Source organism: Panulirus ornatus, chromosome 2, assembly GCF_036320965.1.
Source record: "Panulirus ornatus isolate Po-2019 chromosome 2, ASM3632096v1, whole genome shotgun sequence".
NCBI lineage: Eukaryota > Metazoa > Arthropoda > Malacostraca > Decapoda > Palinuridae > Panulirus > Panulirus ornatus.
In genome coordinates, this window is record NC_092225.1 from 33,242,098 (window position 1) to 33,266,272 (window position 24,175).

General features: G+C 37.6%; 1 protein-coding gene across 3 annotated transcripts in view; it reads right to left on the minus strand.

Annotated features, from left to right (window-relative positions):
• The window catches only part of pnut (septin 7-like protein pnut), a 150,678-nt gene that overhangs the window by 26,831 nt on the left and 99,672 nt on the right, over window positions 1–24,175 (minus strand). For all 3 annotated transcript variants that reach the window (XR_011714256.1, XM_071675083.1, XM_071675074.1), the window contains exons 8-9: window positions 11,520–11,655; window positions 9,095–9,258 (exon numbers count right to left, since the gene is read on the minus strand). Coding sequence is in view for 2 of the 3 variants with exons in the window: in XM_071675083.1 (XP_071531184.1) it covers window positions 9,095–9,258; window positions 11,520–11,655 (300 nt within the window). In the remaining variant the exon portion in view is untranslated. The remainder of the gene's footprint in view (window positions 1–9,094; window positions 9,259–11,519; window positions 11,656–24,175) is intronic.

A 24,175-nucleotide genomic window follows, 5' to 3' on the forward strand; every position in this document is an offset into this window, starting at 1 on the left:
ACACATAAAATATAATGTTTAACTTCCCAACAAATTATATTCAAGGACAGGTCACTCTAATGCTCTCTTTTTATGACTATCTGTTGAAGTTCATACTAACCCTGTTTACAATATATATCTATGAGATGAACTTTCCTGAAAACTAATGGTAGCACAAAAATTTTTTCCACATTTGGATCACTCCATCACCTGAAGGATGAAATACATTCCATGCATTACAGACTGCAACAATAAGATTCTTTAAAATCTCCTACAAAATCTTAAAAGTCAATGTCAGTTGCTGAAGCTTTGCACAAATGAACAGAGTGATTCATAATCTGTTATAATGATAATGAAAATATACTGTGAGATCTTCTGGAAGTTTCCTTTCTTAATGAGTTTACAACAACACCACAAAAGCATATGTTGTACTCATGGTTACATTACTTCACTTTAAGGGGACTTTTATTTTTGTTTCAGATTGTGCATCTAAACAAAAATCTTTCAACAGTCAGCATGACTGAGACAAATGCACCAGTGACTGATGCTGGGATTCCAACAACAAAAAATAAAGATGCAAATAAGAAAGGAAGAAGGTAGTCTTTTCTGCATTACTCAAGCTATCAGAATTAATGTCTTTTGGGGATTAAATCTGAAGACACTGCATATGAAAAAAAAAAGTTTATTTTAGGATATTTCACTAATGAAAATAGTGGGGTTGGAAATTTCATCACCAATAAAAATATATAAACATGTTTTATATAGAGGGACCATGAATGAGAAGTTTATGTCCAACAGAAAGACTATAAATTCTTTTTTCATTCGTTTGCCATTGCCCAAATAGCATGTTAGTGCCTGGGACAGACAAAGAGCAGCCTCATTTGTTCACATTCACTCTAGTTGACATCAATAATGTACCTATACTAGAGAACCCTATTCACAGCCAAACCCCACAGACCTTTCCATGGTTTTCCTTGACCACTTAAAATGCTCTGGTTCAGACTACTGACTATGCATCACCCTTCCCTTGTATAGCAAATCACTCCAATTGGTTACTCTTCATGCACGCCTCTCATCCTCCTGAATGTTCAGTTACCAGTAACTCATAGCCTCTTTCAGTTCACCCTTCCACCTTCTTCTCAGTCTCCCTTAGCCTTTGTTGCCACATGAGGGCTGCAGAGACCTCATCCATTGTGTTCTCACAAAGATTCTGGAGGCTTATGATGTCTATGGGGGACAGGTATCACATTAAACATAATTAAGGCTAATTTATCATGTTACTGCAATAAACTAATATTCATGTTCATTGTGAATGTTTACCTTAATCACACAACACCATGTCTCTCTCTCTCTCCTAATACAGAATGACTGAATACAGTGTAAAGGATCCTTTTAATACTTACCAATGAGGAAAATAAACCCACTCTCCAGTGTTTAGTATCAATTTCCAGACACCTTTAATTCAAAAGGTAAACCATCACTCAGCTACCCGGTTCAGTGTTGTTGTGCATGAGAAATGTAAGGTCTATTACATATGAACAGTGTGCACACGAATAAAATAAAAAAAAAATCTAGTTTAAGTTGCTGAGTTTCTCTGTCCTTAATCCTAAACAACTAATTCATTAAGTGACACTTACAAGGAGAGGGATGCCAGGTTCAGTGTTGAGGTAGTGGCCACTATTGATTATAACAATTTGGAAATCACATAACCTTGAAACAACCCAAAATTGTGATATAAACTCATGTTAACCACCAAACAAGTGGGGCAATTCTGACTGAATGCAGTTAAATTTCTTAAAAGTTTTTAAATGGATAATAATTCACAGCTAAGTCAATAGATGTCACCTCCACCCTCACCAGAACATCTCTGGTACCAGACTGAGGCACCTAGGTTCACTCACTATGATTCATAGACTCAAGATTCACAAATGGTTACAATATGATCATAATTCAAATATGAGAGCTGTGATCTCACCAATGGACCTTCAAGGTTTTAGTCAGTGACTTCCATATTCCCAAAGATCTTGACAATGATGCTCCACCATAAGCCCAGACTTCTAGCTCAGATTGAGAAAAGGCAAAAGAGACAGATATATTCCATTCTGAAACTGGGGGGACATACATCACAGCTGCTATTCAGTTGGTACCTTGAAAACCTAAATGAATTCCACATTTGACTATTCTCGAGATTATACTTTCATATTCTCAACTTCCAAGCTGTTCCTGAACAATAAACATTGCTACCTATATGATACACCTTATCTAGATCTACCCTAACTCCCTGTGCTCATGATTTCAGAAAGCTTGCTTCCACTTTACACTTTCTGAGGAATCTCTTGCTGGTTGATGGTCAATGATGGCATTGCAGCTCTGCCAGCACCTTGTTCACAGTAACCTGAACCAGGATCTGCAGGAAATTGTGTGCATGGCATCTGAATGTCTAAAAGATAGATTCCTCTCTCAGCCACAAAGCTAATCACAACTTTTTCCTAACAAGTCTAAGAAATTCCCAATGTCTTCTACTTGGTTATGCTCTTCTCCCACTTGCTCACTTGTTGACACCTGTAAAGAAAAAGCACTCAAAACCTACAAAAGCTACTTTTCCCTACAGATGAAACCAATGATCAAGACTTAGTTTTGCTTCCTAAACCCCTATCCTTCTTTCACTCTCTTATACTTACCGTAGTCATACTGGGAATGAATTGTTTTGTTCAATTGAAAGCTTCTAGATTTAGGCCGGCAAGAACAACCTCTTCCCTTCAGATGAGACAGTTACCAGCAGTAGCTCTAAGCCCCAAATGCAGATCATCAAGCACTTCTCAGGCTACTACATCAACAGACTGAATCTTAAGCTGGGACCACAAAATGTATGCAGGCCACAGTATGTACCCATCTAAATCATATACTGTTCTAATGTTAGATTGATAATGTAATGACACTACATTTGATTGCTTAAAATAGGCTGTCAGCTGCTGAAAGTATAAAATACAGATTTTATAATTCATTATACCTACATTCATAAAGTGATAAATAAAAATATACTTACCATTGAGTACACCACTTATGGAGACTCATTTTGCTTTTCAAGCATACTTTGATATGTTGGAGAATTACAGGGTTCACCTTGAAGGAGATGGGACTGAAACAGCTCAAGTTCATGTTGAAAAGCTGACCCGTGATTTGCAAGCAGTGAAACGAGCTGGATATTCCCTTGAAGGTCAGTCCTCAAATTATTCAGGTGACCAGTAAAATCAACAAAAATGCAAGACTATAGAGCCATTTTATGTATTCAAGCTTTCGAAATGCTTTCCCTTTTTTAATAACAAAAGGTTGCAGAACCATTTCAGCACACTTCGCCAGCTTAATCACTCGAATTCTGTGAAGAAAACAAAATCTCCATACTCAGTTAAAATATCAAGAGACAACGTGAACTAGCAATGATTTCATGCGTGTGATTTTATGAAACTCACAGTTGAAACTGCAACTTTCATTAAATGTTCAAAGTTTACAAGATTTTAACACACAAATTCTGCTGGTGTATAATGCAGTAAAAGTGAATAAGTTCATATTTGCATTCACCAAGGTGTCTGACTGAAAATGGAACCATTCCACTGTGTGCACCAATTACAACAGGCACCACACTGTTGCCACGCTGACTAATATTTCAAATTAGGCTTAATGAGACTGCACGTTCCAAAAGTCCACTGAGTAAATTGCTCCCTTTTGTTTAACTCTTCAGTGAATTAAGGCCAAAAAACTGTGCACATGAACAGTAAAATCTTGTTTTACATCAAGAAATACTAACAGCTGTCCAGTTGATGAGATGTTTTGTCAGCTGCTAAGGAAAAGCTGACAAAGTCCTTTGCTCTTTGTTTTAGCTGTCCTATTACATAACTTAAAAAAACAGTCAATATGCACTGCACTGTCTTATGATTTAAGCTGATATATTTTCAAATTTCTTCACTGTACCTAGACATAGTTTCTGAGCATTAACATCCATACTCTTTTTAACAGTCACCATCTGTATATGGTTGCAAAGTTTTTGCTATAATTTGTGCAACTTCATAACTTAATTCTAATGCAATTTGAGTTTCTTGATGCCTCTGGGTGAATAACTTTCTCTGAACATCAATGCCATGCATAAGAAATTCTATTTTTTGCATTTTCAGCTCACTTGTAAAATGATCATATATTTTGTGCTTGTCATGCAATGTCTTTTCAAATCATACTGCTTAGGCTGAGGGAAAAAAAGAGAAAAAAAAATTATATGCCCAATTTTGTTTTCATTTTCAAGCTTCCCCTTCTATCATGTATTTTCCTTTATCACTGAAGCAGCCATGTAAGGGGCAACAAAATGCTGAAAATTTTCTTAATAAATCTGAGCAGTCATCAAAAAGTCACAGCCAAAACAGATGGGATTTATCTCAGTAACAAACAGCACTAGGAGCTATCATCTCTTTCCTTTATTAGTCACATACTTGTGTATGCCTGTTGTGCCAATTAGAAACTACTTTTGTAAGTGAACTGTAGAGTATGCCCCCTAGGATTTTCCAAATATCAGTAACAATATTTCTTTCTATGTGCTCTAAAGTATGTTGTAGTTGGTAGACAGCCAACAACAAGGGAGGTATATTACCAGTACTACCTGCCTGGGTATTGGAAGGGTTAGTGACAGCTATGTAGTGAGCCAACACTAAAGTGGTTGAAGAGTTGCATTCCTCAGACCCGAGTAGCTGTCTTTTCTTTCTGCCTCACCCACACGTGGACTACTGGCATTCTGTCCACAAACATACAATCTCTTCTTGTCATGCATAATACTTAATAACACTTAACTCACACAACTCATTCTTCGTTACTAGATTATCTTGTGGTGAGTGCTATGTACTAGCCAAGGCCTCTTGGCAAAATGATAGAGCAACAGAAAGAATTAGTAGGTAGGGACATTTAGGTAGGAGCATAAAGTAAAAACATTAGGTAGAAGTAGAAGGTAGAAACATTAGGTAGGAGCATTAGGTAGAAGTAGTCTTTAAGAACATTAAGTCGGAGCTTCTGCAAAAACTGTGCTAGACTTGCCTCTGCCAGTGGCCTTTTAAGAGTGAGGCACTGAGGCACTAAAGGCTATGAAGTAGCACTTGCATTCACTAGTTATGGAGACTATTGCCATGGCCATCCCCTTGAGGGAGTTCCAGAATGGAATAGGTGTCAGAGATATAGATGGATGGATAGAACAGAGCCTCTTTGTTCATAGTTGTTTAGTTTTCAACATAGTCATTGAAGAATGTGAATGATATTAATACACTTTCCAACTTTAAAATTTCTCCTGCTCTGAAAGATTATGTGAAAAAGCAGCAATATTCTACCTGGGAGAGTAAAAGTGCCTCAGAGAGTGTAATCACCATCATTACCTCTCCTGTCTTAAAGGTTCATAATATCCAGCCTACAAATCTAACAAGTTCCTTCCTTAATTCAACTAACAGAGCAGTAGTATCTACTTACAATAACTGTACTAGCTTCCATTCTGTTCCTATATAGTTTAACAGTAAACTGCTGTTAACTCACTTCACTCTCACAATCTGCCCATTAAAAACACTTAAAAACTAAGGTGACATTACACAGCCTAAACACACTACCAAATTTATTTCAAACAACTCACTCCTAAAACCACCTATTGTCAATTGTCATTCTTTCAATCTTGGTTTGATGGCTCTTGTCTTAATATCTGTTGCAATTAAGAATGAGTGTTTCAGGCCATGAAATGCATTTCATCCCTTGAAATTAATTACACCCTTACTTTTGCTCAGAATAGGTGCAAATCATGTTCTTCATAGAGTATCAAGCATGCTTTCATGAAAAGACGGTGTGGTGATCTGCCTTTAACAAATAATTATTCTTTCTTGGCCTTAACTAAAAACATCTTTAACATCTCCCGCAATTCAACCTTTCATCCACTTTCCTGACCTGATCTATCTATAGCTAACTCCCCAACTTATACAGCAACACTTTTCAGCACCTTAATATCCTTTAACTCTATTTTACATGATTCTACAATGTAGTCCTCACCCACCCACCTCCTCCCAAAAACCTTATGCCCTTTCCTACACTTCCCCCATGAAAGGTCCTATGCCCTTTCCTACACTTTCCCCATGAAAGGTCTAAGGAACATTCTTCCAGCTATAGTTGAGCAAGGTATATGGTAAGGACAGCATACCTCCTTGTTTCCTAATGGAGCATGCTTTTGAGCTAGATTAATCTTTGCTCATCTGTCTTGTCTCAGTATAAAATCTAAAACTTTTCCACCTAGATTTCCCTTTTTTATAGGCATGCCTTCATGCAGCCTATCTTTAAATACGATCATTCCAAATAATCTAATTACTGTCCCATCACTCTCACTTCTGCGATCTCATAAATCTTTGAAACTCTCCATTACTTTCACTTTCTGAAATGCTAAGAATCTCCATTTCCTTCTTTCATATCACCAAAGTCAGCTTTAACATTGCAGGGTCCAATGACAATCTGTATGTAACATCTCTGATTCTCCTTCTTGAAGGATCTTGGTAAATCCTTTGTTGTGGCCTTTGACATTTCTAAAGCATTTGACATGATGAAGCATAGGTTTTCATTCTCTACACATCCTTCCTTTGGCTTATGCTCTCAAACATATAGATACCTTTCAAACTGTTTTGTTACAGTACTCATCAATGGAATGACCTCCCCTTTTCTTCTATCAACAGTGGCATCCTTCAAAGTTCCATCCTATCATCAACCCTCTTTCTTCTCTCCATATACGATCTTTATTCAAATTCTAACCCTATTCTCTCTTTAAGCCAAGATTTTCACTTGACATACTGTACTTCAACTCACTCTCTTTCCCCTCCTTTCTCCAATATTCAATATTTTTCTTGCAGGGAACACATATCCTCTCTAAATTCTGATTTGAGAAGCATTTTGGAGTGGGGAGGTATTAACCTGGTTGAATTCAGCTGAAAGAAAATGTAACTTCTACCTCTATAACTATCCAAATCTCACTTATTTCCTGGAATCAAGTTTTAAAATACTACAGTGCAGCACTGCAGTAACACAAACATTTTAGGCATAACCATATCCTTAATTCTATCCTGGAAACCCAACATAACAAACATCACAAAATCTGCTCACTAAATGGAGATGCTGTATAGGTGCCAAAATCAATTTCCTTCTAAGCAGCAATGCCATATCTAAAAGGGTCCCATTCACCCCAGTATGGCTTACATATATAAGGTGGCTCTTCTTAAAACTCTGTCTTAGCCAGATTGGAATCAAAAGCTTCCATTTCATTTACTTCAAATATACATTCTCTCAAACAATTGCTTTCCATCTGCCTTCACTCTCTTCTTTAAGCATGATTCTGTTCACTGTTCTCAGGAGCTGTGTGCACGTGTCCAAGCCAAAAAGGCCTTCAACCACATCATGAGACTAGATACTGCTTCCCACTGTTTCTGTGTGGAATCAACCACACAAGGATTGACCATTTTTATACTTCCATCTTCCCTTGAACAATGAATCCATGGTATTTTCTTCCTTCATTTATCTTTCCTGTTTCCTATAACCTTACTATCTGTAAGGGTCAAGTCTACAAACATCAGAGAAGATAAAATAAATTTATTCTACAATTTTTTTTTCTCATCCTCTTCCTTCTTCCTTTCATCAATGATGGCCTTGACTAGGGTATGTTTTTCCTGTGCTATGTTGGCTACTATGAAAAAAGTTTGTAACAACATTAGAATCCTTCCACACATTCTATAAGATTTGATATTTCCTCGAGTCCTACAAACCCTATCACATAACTTCATCTAGTCCCCTCCTGCTTAGTTCCTTGCTCTCATTTATGAAAAATGAAAAGCCTACATTCCCTCTTACCTTCTAATTCAGCCTTATTTTTTATCTATAAAGGATTCAGTAACCTGCCACAGCAACAATCTTTGTGTACAAGGCTTTAGCTGGATGCCTTTCAAAACCAGTCAGTTAATGTTACTTGCTCAGATACTCAGATTTACATAATGGGAGCAGTACAATTGAGAATCCTAAACAACTTCTGTTTGACAAAGAATCACAGCCACTATATCTTATTATGTGATTTATACATTATCATAGCAGGAACTGCATTGCACCAAATATACTTTTTACAGCCTGATGCCTTCACACTAACCAGATTCTACAAACTCAATTTACTATTTTTTTAGCATCTATGAAATATAAGCAAATCAAAAACTGATGAAAAATGAAAATATTCCATGTCTGCCTATGAAAGAAGGGTAATTTTTCTTTCTGTAATGGAATGGTCAGTAGATACTACAGCTAGATAATCATGAGTAACAACACTTCTGTCATGCACAAGAAAAGCATTACTTTAAAATGTGAAGAGGTGACCTTACATAAGCGAACAATTAAAAACCAACTGAAAGTCTGTGCCATCAGTGCTGAGGTTCCATTGCAAGATATTCAAGCTGACTGTTAATATGACTATCCCACAACACATAACACTACTGATAAGATATCCTCCATCCCATACTGTTGATACAATGTCCTACTAATAAAATATCCTTCATCCCTTAACTGCTGATACAATGTCCAACAGCACATAACACTGTTAAAAGGATATCCTCCAACCCACAACAGAATGATGTTGATAAAATAACATTCTACTCATAAAACTGCTGATAAGATGTCCTACAGCCCATAACATTAATGATAACATGTTTTACTGCTTATAATAGTGTTGATGAAGTTTCCTATAGCCCACAGAGTCCTGCAGCCATGAACACACATAACTACTTTTTTATCACAATGTATGTATATCATAAATTAGTAATATGAGACTCGACAACTAATCTTTGTTGATTAACATAATCTTATCTGGATTATAATTTTCCTGAAAGAAAAAAGCAATGTATAATGAGTACTGATTGCACAATTTCTTTTCTGTAAACCAGCGGTTAGTAACATAGAAGCTTAAGCACATCTGCTGGACATTTATACTTACAAATGGATGCTGTATTGCATAAAATAATACAATTGTGTTAAACCAATTAATACAATTTGAAAAAACCCAGCAACCAGGCAAACACTTGGTACTCACTCTCTGCTGATGGACTCTAAGGACTTGCGACGGAGCTCCTCCACAGTTACACCATTGGCTGCCTCCCAAGCTTTCCTCTCACGTTCAAACCGTTCACGTTCCTCTTCTAATTCTGCTAAATCTGCTTCCAGTTTTTTGCGCATTGACTCATTACGTTTTTGTAACTGTGGGTTAATCAGAAATAAGGGTGAAACTTAAATGTAATACTATCTCCCATACTGTTTAAACATATAATGAAAAATCTTTCCAATTGATAAATACTTTACACATTTAACAACGTTGGTTGCTCTGTCAATGCTTCACTCTCATTACTTTCTCCCATCTTTATACCCATGGCCACTTTGAGTCACTTACTTTACCATGCTCAAATAACTTTCTTTACCTTTTTATTCCCCATCAGATACTTTACAGATGGGAAGAAAAACATTCTTATTTTGCTGAATAAAGTGTTATCATATCAAAGGATGTCTGTGCTATCTTGATTTTGAAGTGATAATACATGTACTGGATGTGAAAAGGGTACTCTATCTACATCAAAGATACCATTTCTTGTTATAAAATCGGAAGCTCATCAAAATCACCCAACATCACGATTCTACACATCTCAGCAGATTCATCTACACAAACATACCTCACAACTCACCTTTGGTATTCCTCATTTACCTTAAATCACATTGTAAGAAAATAATTTGATAATTCATCCAAGTTGCCTAAACCTCAGGGCAATCTTTAACATTATGAACACCTTCCCTTATAAAACTAAATCCCCTCTTATTTTCTTCAACCCTTCACTCACTCCTACCAACCAACATCCAGCAAGGTATTCCATACACAGCCTTTCCTATAGGCATATCCTTGCACATAACCAAGCTCTCCTCCATGCTTATAATCATTCTGGCCGTCAATTCACAATGTCTTTCCATAACCATCAGCCCTCTCTCTTGTTATTATTCATCCTGTTTACACACTTTTTCTTTATAGTATTTCCATATGACCAAACTCTCACACACCTTCAATCTTATCAGTTCTTTCTTTGTTCCACACATCCATACTTTATCACTTTCCAAAACATCTCATCACTCCATCACTTGTATGATTACAAACTTTGCCATACCTAACAACCTGTACATGCACTAATACCAATTTGTGAAACGCCATATGCTCTACTGATTTTGTCAGATCTGAACAGATTCTAATTCTGGATCTAAACCTGACCATTAGTGTCATAGTGTCATCTTTTATGTTTCTTCTTCAGTTACCTCAGCAACAAAGGGAATTCTACTAGTTTTGTACAAAACACATCACTATATTTTGGCAAATCTGAAGGATATTACATCTGTTGGTCCTGAGTTGTTAGATTTTTGAAAAGTTTTCTATTATTCTGCCGTGTTTGAACTGTTTTGGTTATCAAGTCCATGTTATACTATGATGTACGTTTTCAGGTTCTCTATTTCCTTGTGCATTCCTTGTGCATAGTAGTGATGGATAAATTCTTTCATTATCTGGTTCCCATGTTTGAACCTGAATATGAACAACTGGAGCTGTTTACCTGGCCTCATTTCTGCTCATTATATTATGGTTTATGTTGTTTATTTCAAGGTATTCTATAGCTAGTTTACCATTATTTACAACCCAATTTTATTTTCTTTCCACAGTCACTTATGTCCCTGGTTTCTTTGGATGGCCTTTTCACTTCCATGTGTCACTCTGTGCCTCCACCTTACCTTATACCTTACACTATCAGCCTTACTCTGCATCTCTACTTTAACTTATGGTTTTCCTTATCTGCCTAACTTATGTCTTCCACTATCAAACTTACTCTGCCTTTCTACCTAAACTTCTGTTTTCCTTATCTGCCTCATTCTGTGTCTCCACCTTACCTTCAATCTTCACCTGTTAGCCTCATTCTCCCTCTCTATCTCACCTTCAGTCTTACTTGATCAGCCTCACTCTGTCCCTCTAACTTGCATTTAGTTTTTCCCTATCAGTCTCACCTCTCACCTTCAGTCTTACTTGATCAGCCTCACTCTGTCCCTCTAACTTGCATTTAGTTTTTCCTTATCAGTCTCACCAAGCCTATCCACCTCAATTTCTGTCTTTTTTATCTGCCTCATTCTGTCCCTCCACTTTACCTTCAGTCTTCCCCACCTTCCACCTCCCATTATCTGCCTCCTTGTCCCTCTACTTCACCATCAGTCTTCCTCTGTCTGCCTGTCTTCCCCATTCTGCCTCTTTCTGTCCTTCAATCATCTTATCTTTCCTTTTCCTCTGTATTTATTACCACTCACCCTCCTTACTTAAAACCTATTATATTCTTCAGCCACATTCATTCTCCCCACATTCCCATACCAGATCAGTCTTTCAACATAAGATGCCTATACATAATTTAACGAATGTCTGAATTTTCAAAATCTAATCCACTTACATCTGCTTCCAACTCAGTGAGTTTGCTCATCTTCTCCTTGACTTTCATCTCAAAAACCTGCTCCATTTCAGTTTCCATCTTCTTCATGCGATTTGTGTGCTCCTTCTTTTCTTCCTCCATTTGAGCAAGTGGGTTCCTAAAATACAGAATAACATAGCAAGGATAAGTAAAATAAAAAAAAATAAAAATATACTATTATGATCTCCTGGGAGTCATAAAATGGATATGGTAAAGGAATGATGAGTTCTACAAAATCAAGTATTGTCTTTTAATGCTTACCATTTATAAACAGCTGCAATACACACAAACCGTTTCATTGTGAACGATGTCTATGAAGTGAACATTTTGAGAACTTCATGGTGCTGGTCATTGCTAGTAATTAGATGTCTAAACTGTATGTCAGTGTGCCCTAAACATCTCACAACAGCAGCAAAAAATCACAAGAATTTTATGAATGACAACTATGACACTATCTTCTTCAAGAAATTTAAGCACTTCTTGATACAGGGTTAAACACAGTCCAACTGAATCCTATCAATATCATCTTTTTCCAACAACCCAATCTTTTTCATACACATGTAAGTATGATGTCACCATGGTTGTTCATACTGTCTATGGATCGGGTGGTGAGGGAGGTAAATGTAAGTTTTGGAGAGAAAGGCAAGTATGCAGTCTGCAGGGGATGAGAGGAACAAGAAAGTGAGTTAGTTTTTGTTTCCAGATGATACAGCAATGGTGGTAGATTCAAATGAGAAACTGCTGAAGTTGATGACTGAGTTTGGCACTGTGTGAGAGGAGAGAGTGATTGTGAATAAAAGCAAGGTTATTAAGTTCAGCAGGGTTGAGGGACAAGTTAGTTGGGTGTGAGTCTGAAAGGAGAAAAGCTGGAGAAAGTGATGTGTTTTAGATATCTGGGTGTGGACATGGCAGTGAGTGGAACCATGGAACAGGAAGTGTCATATGGTAGGGGAGGGGGCGAAGGTGCTGGGAGCACTGAAGAACATGTGGAAAGGGAAAATGTTAACTCGGAGCAAAAATGGGTTGTCTGAAGGAATAACAGTTCCCAACAATATTATATGGAGGTGAGGCATAAACTATAGATAAAGTTGTGTGGAGGAGGGTGGATGTGTTGGAAATTAAATATCTGGGGACAATATGGGGTGTGAGGTGGCTTGATAGAGTAAGTAGTGAAAGGGTAAGAGAGATATGTGGTACTGAAAAGACTGTGGTTGAAAGAGCAGCAGAGGGTGTGCTGAAGTGGTTTGAACATAGGGAGAGAATGAGTGAGGAAAGGTTGAAAAAGAAGATTTATGTGTCAGAAATGGAGGGAACAAGGAGAATAAGGAGACCAAATTGAAGATGGAAGGATGGAGTGAAAAAGATTTTTAGTGATTGGGGCCTGAACATGCAGAAAGGTGAAAGGTGTATACAGGATAAAGTGAATTTGAATGATGTAGTATACTGGGGTCGAAGTGGTGTCAGTGGACTGAACCTGGGCATGTGAAGCAACTGGGGTAAACCATGGAAAGGTCTGTGGGGCCTGGATGTGGATATGGGCTGAATTTTGGTACATTACACAAGACAGTTAGAAAATGGATGTGAGCAGATATGGCCTTTCTTATTCTGTTCTTGGCACTACCTTGCTAACACAGGAAATGGCAATCAAATATGAAAAAAATGGATATACGTATACACAGTGATTGACATGGTATGGGCATGTATGTCCTAATTATAGTTATCTTGGGTGAAAAAAAAGAAAGAGAGCAAAAGATTACTCAAAGCTCGCAAGGTGTCTTTATAGCTGACTCTTAAATAAAGAAATGTTACAGGATGAGGGAAAGACAAAAGAAGGAAGAGAATTCCAAAGGATCTCTGTTAAGGGAAAAGATGGAAGTATCATGATGGTTAATCCCTGTATGGTTAGTCTCAACTACAACTGGTTGTTTCTGTTACAGATGAGGAAGGGTAGTGAGCAGTAGGACAACAAAGTAAAGTAGCAGGTGAAAAGAGAGGTGTATAGACAGTTCTTATAGGGAAGGAGTGCAAATGACTGGTACAAGAGAACTTGGTAGGTCAAGAGGAAGGTACAGGAGTTGAAAAAGAAAGCAAATGAGAGTTGGAGTGAGCAAGCATCAGTAACTTCTGGGAGAAAAAGATGTCTTGGAAGAAGGTTAATAGAGTGAGGAAGACAACAGAAGAAATGGGAACAATGGTGAAGGGGGCAAAGAGGGAAAAGATAGCAAGTAGTAATGACATAAGGAGGCGATGAAGTGAGTATTTTTGGAAAGTTGTTGAATATGTTTGATATGAGGGTGGAAGACATTGGGTGTATGGGTCAAAGAGGCATACAAATTGAGTTAGGGATAGTGATTTGGTGAAGAGAGAGGGGGTTGTGAAAGCCTTGTGTATGATGAAATGTGGCACGAAGGCTAGAGTGGATGGTACTGCAGATGAATTTGTTAAGGAAGGGGGTGACTATGTTGTCGATTGGTTAGTTAGGATTATTAGAGTATGTATGCAACATGGTGAAGTGTCTGAGGATTGGCAGAATGCATGTATAGTGCCATTGTATGGAAGAAAAAGTGGACAAAGGTGGGTGTCTGAAAACTACAGAAGTAAAAGTTTGTTAGGTGTACATGGTAAGTTGTATAAGAGGTAACTGATGGGTGAAGGCATTTATAGAGCATCAGACTGGGGAGGAACAATGTGACATAAGGAGTAGTAGAGGATGTATGGACCCAGTGTTTGCTTTAAAGAATGTTAAAAAAAGTACTTAGGGAAACAGAAGGATCTGTATGCAGTTTTGATGAATCTGGAGAAAGTACACAATAGAGTTCATGGAGATGCCTTGTGGAAGTTCTTACGAAAATATGATGTAGGATGAAAACTCCTAGCAGCTGTAAAAAGTTTCTGTCAAGACTGTAAGGCATGTATGAGAGTAAGCAGAGAGGAGAATGAATTTGTTTGTGGATGTGGTAGTGAGGGAGGTAAATGCAAAGGTCTTGAAGAGAGAAAGGCAAGCAAGCAGTCTATAGAAAGTAAGGGGGCCTGGGAAGTAAGTCAGATATTGTCTGCTGATGACATAGCAATGGTGGCAGATTTGACTGAGAAACTGCAGAAGTTGGTGTCTGAGTTTAGGAGTGTGTGAAATGAGGAAGTTGAAAGAAGATGCACATAAGAGCAATGTTATGAGGTTTAGCAATGTAGAGGGTAAAGTCAGTTGTGGTGTGAGCTTGAACAGAGAAAATCTTGAGAAAATAATGTTCTAGGTAACTGGGAATGGATGTGGCAGTGAATGGAACCATGGAAGTGGAAGTGAGTCATTGGGTGGGTGAGGGTAGTAAAGGTTCTGGGAGCATTAAGGAATGCATGAAAAGAGGTATATAGGAGGGCAAAAATGGGTATGTTTGAAGGTATAATAGCCCTGCCAATGTTGTACAAGTGCAAGGCATAGACTATACATGTACATGGTGTGAGGTGATTTGAGTAAGCAGTAAATGGATAAAAGAGGGATGTGGTGATAGGAAGAGTGTGACTGAGAGAACTGAAAAGGGTGTGCTGAAATAGTTTGGAAACATGGAATGAATGAGACACTGACAAAGAGGATGTACGCGTCAGAAGTGGAAGGAACAAGGAAAAGGAGGAGACCTAATTGGAGGTGTAGGGTTGGAATGGTTTTGGTGCATTACGCATGACAGCTAGAGAGTGAATGTGACTGAATGAGGCCTTCTTTGTTCCTGAACTACCTTGCTAAAGAAGGAAAGGACAAGCAAGTATGAAAAAAAAAAAAAAGGATAGCTGAGCTGAATTAAAACTGCTGAATGCTATCGAAAGCTTAGTAAGAGTAATCTTTTGAACTGAAAATATGTGAGAGTTGTATAATGTCACCATATACATTTCATGCTTTAATACATGGAATAATACATGAAAGTGAAAGGTGTGATTAAGGATACATCATGACCATTATGAACCAGAATGGAAACTTTGAAAATAATGTTAGCAAATGAGGCTCTTTTATTGTTGTTTCAAATATGAAGTTGGGCAGAAAGGTGTGATGAGAAAATGTTTACAAGATACTGTAAATAACAGTATGGTTCTCATATCTAAAAGAGATGATCAGTCTCACTGTATGTTCAGAATAAAGAAATGAAAGCAAGATTTATTCTAGGAGCAGCATTCAGAAGGGCTGTCATATGAAAGCATTTGCATACTAAAAGGGTTGAATGTTCTGAGAGTTTTGATGGTGATTTGTAAATTCTGTATGATTAAATGCTTGTTTCCAATTCTTGCATTAAAATGAAATCTTCACTTTCATGGGCAGAGATCTGTAATAAACTAAAATTTGAAATATGACAGCATTTTTCTTCCTACATGAGAATGCAATTATAGAAGAATGAGAAATAACTCTCTATAAGGGTTACCAAATTGGAGACCAAATGGGACACCAAATTGGAGGTGGAAAGATGGAGTGAAAAAGATTTTGAGTGATCGGGGCCTGAACATGCAGGAAGGTGAAAGGCGGGCAAGGAATAGAGTGAATTGGATCGATGTGGTATACCGGGATCGACGTGCTGTCAATGGATTGAATCAGGGCATGTGAAGCGTCTGGGGTAAACCATGGAAAGTTCTGTGGGGCCTGGATGTAGAAAGGGAGCTGTGGTTTCGGGCATTATTGCATGACAGCTAGAGACTGAGTGTGAACGAATGGGGCCTTTGTTGTCTTTTCCTAGCGCTACCTCGCGCACATGAGGGGGGAGGGGGATGTTATTCCATGTGTGGTGAGGTGTCGATGGGAATGAATAAAGGCAGACAGTGTGAATTGTGTGCATGTGTATATATGTATGTGTCTGTGTGTGTATATACATGTGTCCATTGAGATGTATGGGTATGTATATTTGCGTGTGGACGTGTATGTATATACATGTGTATGGGGGTGAGTTGGGCCATTTCTTTCGACTGTTTCCTTGCACTACCTTGCAAACGCGGGAGACAGCGACAAAGCAAAATAATTAAAAAAAAAAAAAATAAAAAGGGTAACTAAATCTATTTAGCTACTAGACCCTGAAGGAGAAATTGTCCTTTCCTCTCCATGGGTAGGACCAATTATATCTATACTAGTTCTATCAGCAGACTCAAATACCCTTAGTGTAGTAAACCTAGCATCTTCAGTAAGTCTGGAGTAACAAGAATGTGCTACATTCCAAAATGCTGGTGACTTATGAACTAGCAATACACATATGAAGAGAAAAAGAGGAAGTTGGGTTCAGAAGGAAATTGGTAAGCTGCTCACTAAATTCCTATGGAAAAGCAATAAATTTTCAAAATTTCAATCCTTCAATTTTTTCTGACAGTATCATCTTCTGAGAAAAGAATAGGAAGATGGGATGCTCTGATACTTAAGGAAAAATGGACATGGTTGAAAATGGGTTAAGAAATGGCACTTGGCAGATTTAGTGCAACACATGGGATGTTTAGAAGATTCAGGTTCATTTAACTCCCTACTGTGACACATGGGATGACAAAAGATTCAGGGACATCTATCCGTCAATAAAGCTGTATAAGGAGGTCTACAGCAAGAGATTCCTCAGGTAAAGTAAAGTGGTGACCAATTCCATTTGATCATAGATATGAGCACTATTGGAAGAATTTTTTCATACTTGATTGCATTTTCATGATGGTGAGGTAGCGCCAAGAAAAAAAAATTAAGAAAATCCACATCCACTTGCATCCATTCTCTAGCTGTCATGTGTAAAGCATTGAAAGCACTGCTCCCTATCCACATCCAGGCCCCACAGACCTTTCTGCGGTTTACCCTAAATGTTTTACATGCACTGATTCAATCAACTGTCAGCACATCCATTCCAGTGCACCACTTCATTCCAATTCACTCTATCCCATGAGCATCTCTCAGTCTCCTGCACATTCAGGCACTGATTGCTCAAAATCTCTTTCACTCCATCCATCCATCTCCTATTTGATCTCACCATTCTCCTTGTTCCTCCACATCTGAAACAATGATCCTCCCTGTCAACCTTTCCTCACTCACTCTCTCCATATGTCCAAACCATTTCACAAACTCTATTCAGCTCTCTCAACCACATCTTTTTTATTACCACCTCTATCTCTCTTACCCTTTCATTACTTATTCTATTAAACACCTTACACTACATGTCCTCAACATTTCATAAGACCTTAAATTGAGCTCCTTGATTAGGTTGGCAATGTAATGGTTGGTGATAATGACTGTGAGGCAGCACTGTTCCACCTCAGTCACATGAGTCTGATTCCCAGCTGTTCATTCTCCCCTCAGGACTGGTCAATGAACTGGTATCTGACTTAAGCAAGGGTGTCTAATTACCTATTTGTAATTGTCTGTTAGTTCTGTATAGGGAAGGAGTTCTATACTGATGGGGACCAATCTTTTGAACATTCTTTACAATCATGCATCTTAAGTTTATGTATGCTGTCTGCACTACCCATGGCATTAGTTATTCTATTCCACTCATCTATCACTCATACAATAATACCCAGTTTAGATTCAGGATACATTCCTGGAAAATGGAGTACTTAGCAAAATAGCTCTTTATAAGATCTTCATACAACTGCATATGTGAAGATGTGTTTCTAATGATGATATTTTTTACCTTTGAGATATATACTTAAGTGTATACAAGGGTTACAGGTATTAATAGACAGAGATTAATACAGTAATGTATCTTTATCAACGGTACTATATTGTATCATGAATGACAGTCATTTGATGAATAATGATGATTACAGTAGAATGAAAGAGAGAGGCAGCATGTTGGTATGATGCTAACAAAATGGTTCTTTAGCAAGTCATTGTTGTTGCTGTTATTTTCATAGTCATCATGGCAGCACCTTTTATCTTGTCAGACCTTCAATGTAACCAATTTGAAAGCATTACCTACATCAACCTGACACTCACAAGCATCCAATCACCTCAACATTTGTAATTTTACATCCAAGGAGAGGCTTTTCCTAAGCACTTTAGATACATTAGCAGCATCAGAACTTACAAGCCACTTACCAGACATGATGAACAAAAACTATCACAATAATATGAAAAAACTGGCAAGTCAGCAAAAATGTGAGCACGGTGGAAGTGCAACAAAATTTGTAAGAAACTAACAGAGGAGAACACTCAGGACTAATTGGATGTGAGTGTATGTATACACAGTGCTCTAGCTGAATAAGTATAACAAAGAGCTGCTCTCAGCATGTTGTGAATGCTTGGGCTAACTACCCTTTTTGATTTATTTATGAATTTTCATGATCTTTTTCTAGTAAAACTAAAATTCAAGAAGCTAGCAAGAATAACGTAACAACACAGTGCTCTAAGGGGTAGCAGTAAAGTACTTCTTTATATCTTTTTTAATAAATTTCTTGCTTAATTTCATATCATGTCTTCTGGTTGCTTTACTCCTGCATCTCTTGAAAATCCATTCACAGTCCATATCATAGATCTGTTTTCAAAACTCAAAGGCTCTGATCAAGCAACTGTTACTTTTCTATCTTCCATCTTCCAAATCGGGCAGATTTAAAGCCTATAACCTTTCCCTGTAACTTTTACTCTCTTAATTCTCGTACCGTATTTGTTGCCCTCATCTGGACTTCCTTTATTAGCTCAATGTGCTTCTGCAAGTGTGGTGACCAAACTTGTGAAGCATATTTTAGTTTTGACCTTATGTAGGTTTATGAACAACTTGCTAAACATTTCTTTATCAACTATATTTGCTAAGGTTGAATTTCATTAATCATATATCAAGCCAACTTTGAAGAATGTTTAGGTTCACTAGTAAGCTGATGCAGTCCTCCTCACTTCTCACTTTTCTCATGACTTGGGGATCATTTACAAATATGTTCAGACAGAAGTTAATAACTTCAGGCAAGTCATTCACACAGATCAAGAAGAGTAACAGTCCCAAAACAGAACCCTAAGTCACTCTAATGCTGACCTCCACCCATTTGGAGAGGGCTCCTCTGACATGAGTCCTTTGTTCCCTTTCATTAATATACTATTATGTCCATTGGATGAGTCTCCCCCTCATTCCTGCCTGGTATTCCAGCTTCTGAATCAGCCATCCATGCAATACTATGTCAAGTACTTTCTGGTAGTAAAGATATAAACAATCTATCCAGCCTTTCCTTTTATCTTAGAGCTCACTCTAAAAAAAAATCTAACAGGTTTATTACAGATGACTTCCTTTCCCAAAAACCATGTTGGCTCTCACTTAAGTAATTTCTCCTCTGTAAGAAGTCATCCATTTGCTTTCTGATTAACTTTTCCAGTACCTTACAGACTGCACTCATCAAGGAGACTGGTTTGCAGTTCAGTGTCTCTTCCTTGTCTCCTTTCTTACAGGTGGGTGTGACATTTGCCCTTTTCTACTCCCATGGCACTTTGCCTTTCTCCATGATATCTTGAACAGTACTTCAAGAGGTCTGTCTAGTGTATCTGCAGACATTTTCAGCACGCATGGCGAAATTTTATCAGGACCTTGAGCCTTGTATGGCTAAAATCTTTTAGAGTTCTGTTAATGTCTTTTCTAGATAACTCAGTGTTTTCTAAAGCCTCTTCCCATCATATTTCACTAGTAATGTGGCTATAGTGTCTACCACAATGAAAAGACTTTTAAACTTATCATTTATTTCCTCACATACCCATATAGCATCCTCAACAATTTTCCCTCTGAATCCCTCAATCTGATTAGCTGCTCTTTAACTGACAATCTATCTCATCTGAATTTACAAAGAAAAATTGGATTTTCACCTGCCTTATTCACAATACTCTTTTCATAATTTCTTTGTTCTTTTTTATTTTATCATACTCATTCCTTGATCTCTTATACCTTGCATAAACTGGCTGGCTGGAGTGTAGTCTGTATCTCAACCAGAGCACATCTCAGACCTCCAATGCTTTTTGACATCTTTGATTAAACCATCCTTCTGTCTTTCTTAACCCTCCCTCTGTACTTGAGGCTAGAGGTACACATGCTCCCACTCCACTGTTAATTTCACAGTACCAATCACCACAATACCCTGGTCCTGGCTACTGAACTCCATCTACCAATCTATGTTACCACATAAATTGTTAACTTCAGTGATTATATCTTCTCTTCAAGTCCTGTCTCATCTCAGCTGTTTTAACTTCTTTTTTTTACAAAATAATCAAACTCAAGCAATACATGATCACTTTTTCCAAGCATTGTATCATATATGATATTTTCAATATCCATGCTAGTCCAGGTGAAGACAAGACCTAGTAATGTTGGTGAATCAATCCTTCTCATCCTAGTAAGTTCACAGACATGCTGGCATAAGAAATTTTCCTGAGCACACTCTAGGAACTTGTATCTCCATTGTTCCCCGTCACCATGAGAATCTAAATCCCATAAGTCTGTATCTTTACACAAATGAAATCCCCTAATATCAATATTTTACCTTCTCTAAGAAGCAAATGTTTTACTGCCTCATGTACCATCCTGACAGTTCTTTCCTTGTTGTCACTGTACAATTGTTATGGATTGTTTAAATTCGTTGGAGGGTTGTGCATAATCAACATCACTATGCATTTCTTTTCTATGCTTACAATTCCCATTATATAATTTCTCAATGGCTCATCAACTACTATTCTTGGAAACTTTAGGTAATCTCTTATTAGGAGAACCAAACCTCCTCCTCCCTTGTCTTTTTTCCCCTCTTTACTATCATGTACCCCTCTGGATAGGAAAAAAGATCTTATCTCTTTACTAAGCTTTGTTACCACAACTATGACAATTTGGGGTGCATTTTCCTTCATATGATCCTTAAATTGCAGCTCTTTACCTTTTACTACTAATCCATCAGCATCTACATACAATATTTTCAGTCTAACATTACCACTGCCTAATATATATTCCTGTCCTCTCAGCAGCACTGGCAGGGATGGTCTGTCCAGTTGCCTCATTTGGCATCTTCCATTTTTTGCTTTCTAGCTGTATTCTTTGCTTTTTCCCCTCTCTTTCCTAGGTCTATCGTGCTTGATGAATACTCTACTAAATTTCATCTTGTTTTTATTTTAGAATGTCTTAACCTCCTGGCTAGATGCATCCAAATCAAATACATCCATAACAGTTGATCCCTTTATATCTAGATTATAACCACCCAATTCTTCTTTCCTTTAACAAAGAGATTGTAGCTGATAATTCTATTGGCTACAGTAACCCTTTAATGAGCATTTCCTTCTTTACCCTTTCCTCTTTATGTGGTTATGTTCTCATCCAGTCCAAAAATAATCAAAGGTTTATGCCTGTCAAGCTCCAAATCAACTAATCGTTCTAATTTAGGTGCAACTTCACCCAACTTGCAACTAAGTCCATCAGTTTTAGGTCATCGACATCTGTGCCTCCAGCTTTCTCTATAATCTCCCTTTTTGCTAATAAGCACTGATCCTGTATGCTTGGCATTTTCTGAAATTCTTATCTACTAGTCCATAGATCTTGCTAATTGCTTTCTCTAACAGTACATATCATTCTCTACAGCTTAAATCAGTGCCTAGGACACCTCAATTTCAATGTTCCTAGGTTTCTCTCCCACTGCATCAGTCATCATTCTCCAAGTCAGTTGCCTGCCAAAAAAACTCCGTAGTATGGGCATCTTCTGTTCAACATCTTCTAGAGCGGCCCCTTCTGACCTTTCTTGCTCTTTAATTAACCTACCTTCATTCTCCTGAATATATGATTTATCATCCCCCTAATTGATGCCAATCCTATTTATCATCTCCCCAATAAGATGCCAATCCTATTTATCATCCCCCCAATAGGATGCCAATCCTATTTCATTTCATGACACCTCTCACGATCTCTAAATTGATTTTTGAGTTTCAATGCTTCTATCTCTCACTGTATTAATCTCTGGCCCAGTTTTTTTACTATTTCGATGAACTCCCTTCCTCTTACTTCCATTTTGTTGATCTTGTCATAACTGCCTGGTCTTGATATTCTTCATTATCTAATACCATTTGTGGCTAATATCAAGCTAAAAGAAAGGTTAAAATCAATGTTATGTCTTTATTTTGCGATAAGCAGGTATAACTTGACAGCCCTTAGTCATCTGCTGCCTGAAAACTTGGACCAATTACCTTCTCATTAACAGTCCCATTTTCTTGTGTATGTGTACACATACACAAGAGTAAGTACAATGTACACTTGATGAAAAAGTATTTTTCAAAATGGGTTTGATAAATTAGGAAATCATTAATATGACTCATGTTACTCTCTTGGGGCGGCAAACATGAATGCAAGGCACATTTCATAATAATTATGGTAGCCTCACTTTATAGCTATTTCCATTGAAATAAGAAATCAGTTTACTATTCATTATGGCAAATGACTGGAAATGTCACCAGCATTCAATATAAATATCACGAAAACAGGGCTACCAATATGTGGCCAGACCAATGGGTATGTCTCAAAATCCTTCATCTGTGGTGTCACAATATTTCACACTAAAAGTCGTAAGATACTTTTTTTACCACGTGCGCACATAAAAGGTTAACTTGTTCAACACAAGTTTAACTTCTAATGTAACAAACAGTAATCACAGAGGATTATAGAGGTGGATTCCACGTAAAGCTTGCTAGTATCTGATTAGAAACAAAGGCAGGCATTATTTTTCTTCCATATAGTGGCAGTAATGAATCTGTTGCTGGTGAGCAGTCTTTTTTTAAATGATGGTAGTAATGTCTCTGTCACTGAGAGAGCCATTTAATTTTTGGCAGTGAACTTTGGATTGGGGTAGATTTTTACCAAGTCCAGATCCTGGTGAAATTTTTGTCTAAAAATGAAGTGAATCTCACTCCCTCTTTGACTGAAGTAAAAAGTTTCAAAGAAATGGGGATGCTTCCACAAAAGCTTTATCTTACATATCCCCCAATCATTTGCACTCCTTCCTTATAAGTACTGCCCATACCCTTCACTTTTCTCTTTCATTAGCAACTTTATTCCACTACTCACAACCCTTCATAATCTGCCCATCTCCCAACTTTGGTATGACACATGCATCTCTCACACATGCCAGCACTGTTCCCCTAAATACCTCCCAACCCTCACCAATATATAATTAAAATATTCAAAAGAGCAGTGAAGAAAAACACTGAAGCATCTGGTCAGGAATAATATGAATGAAAGTCAACATGGATTTATACAAGGAAAGAGCACATAGAAAATGCTACAAGTACACTACAATACCATGTGAATCTCTTATGCATGGAAAAAAATCATGTCTTTCTATTCTCTGCAAAAGCATCTGACCATGTAAATTATTGAATGTCACAAGACAAAGTGGCAGGAGACAATATCAAGTGAAAGTTAGCTGAATGATTTTGAGAATAAGTATCCAACAGAACCACATCTAAAGGAGATGCACTTTCATGTGTACTGCAGGGAACAGTACTAGCATCAATTATTTTAGTAATATGATTTCAGGCACTGAAAAGAATGTAAGGGACAGTAATGTACTGTCATGTACTTTGTGGACAAGGAAATAAGCATGACTGTGAGTACAGTACACCAAGAAAAACTACAAAGAGAATGCCTTTTATAACTGGGTGAAAAAGAACCTAATGGAATTCAGTGAGGAGAAATTCGAGCACA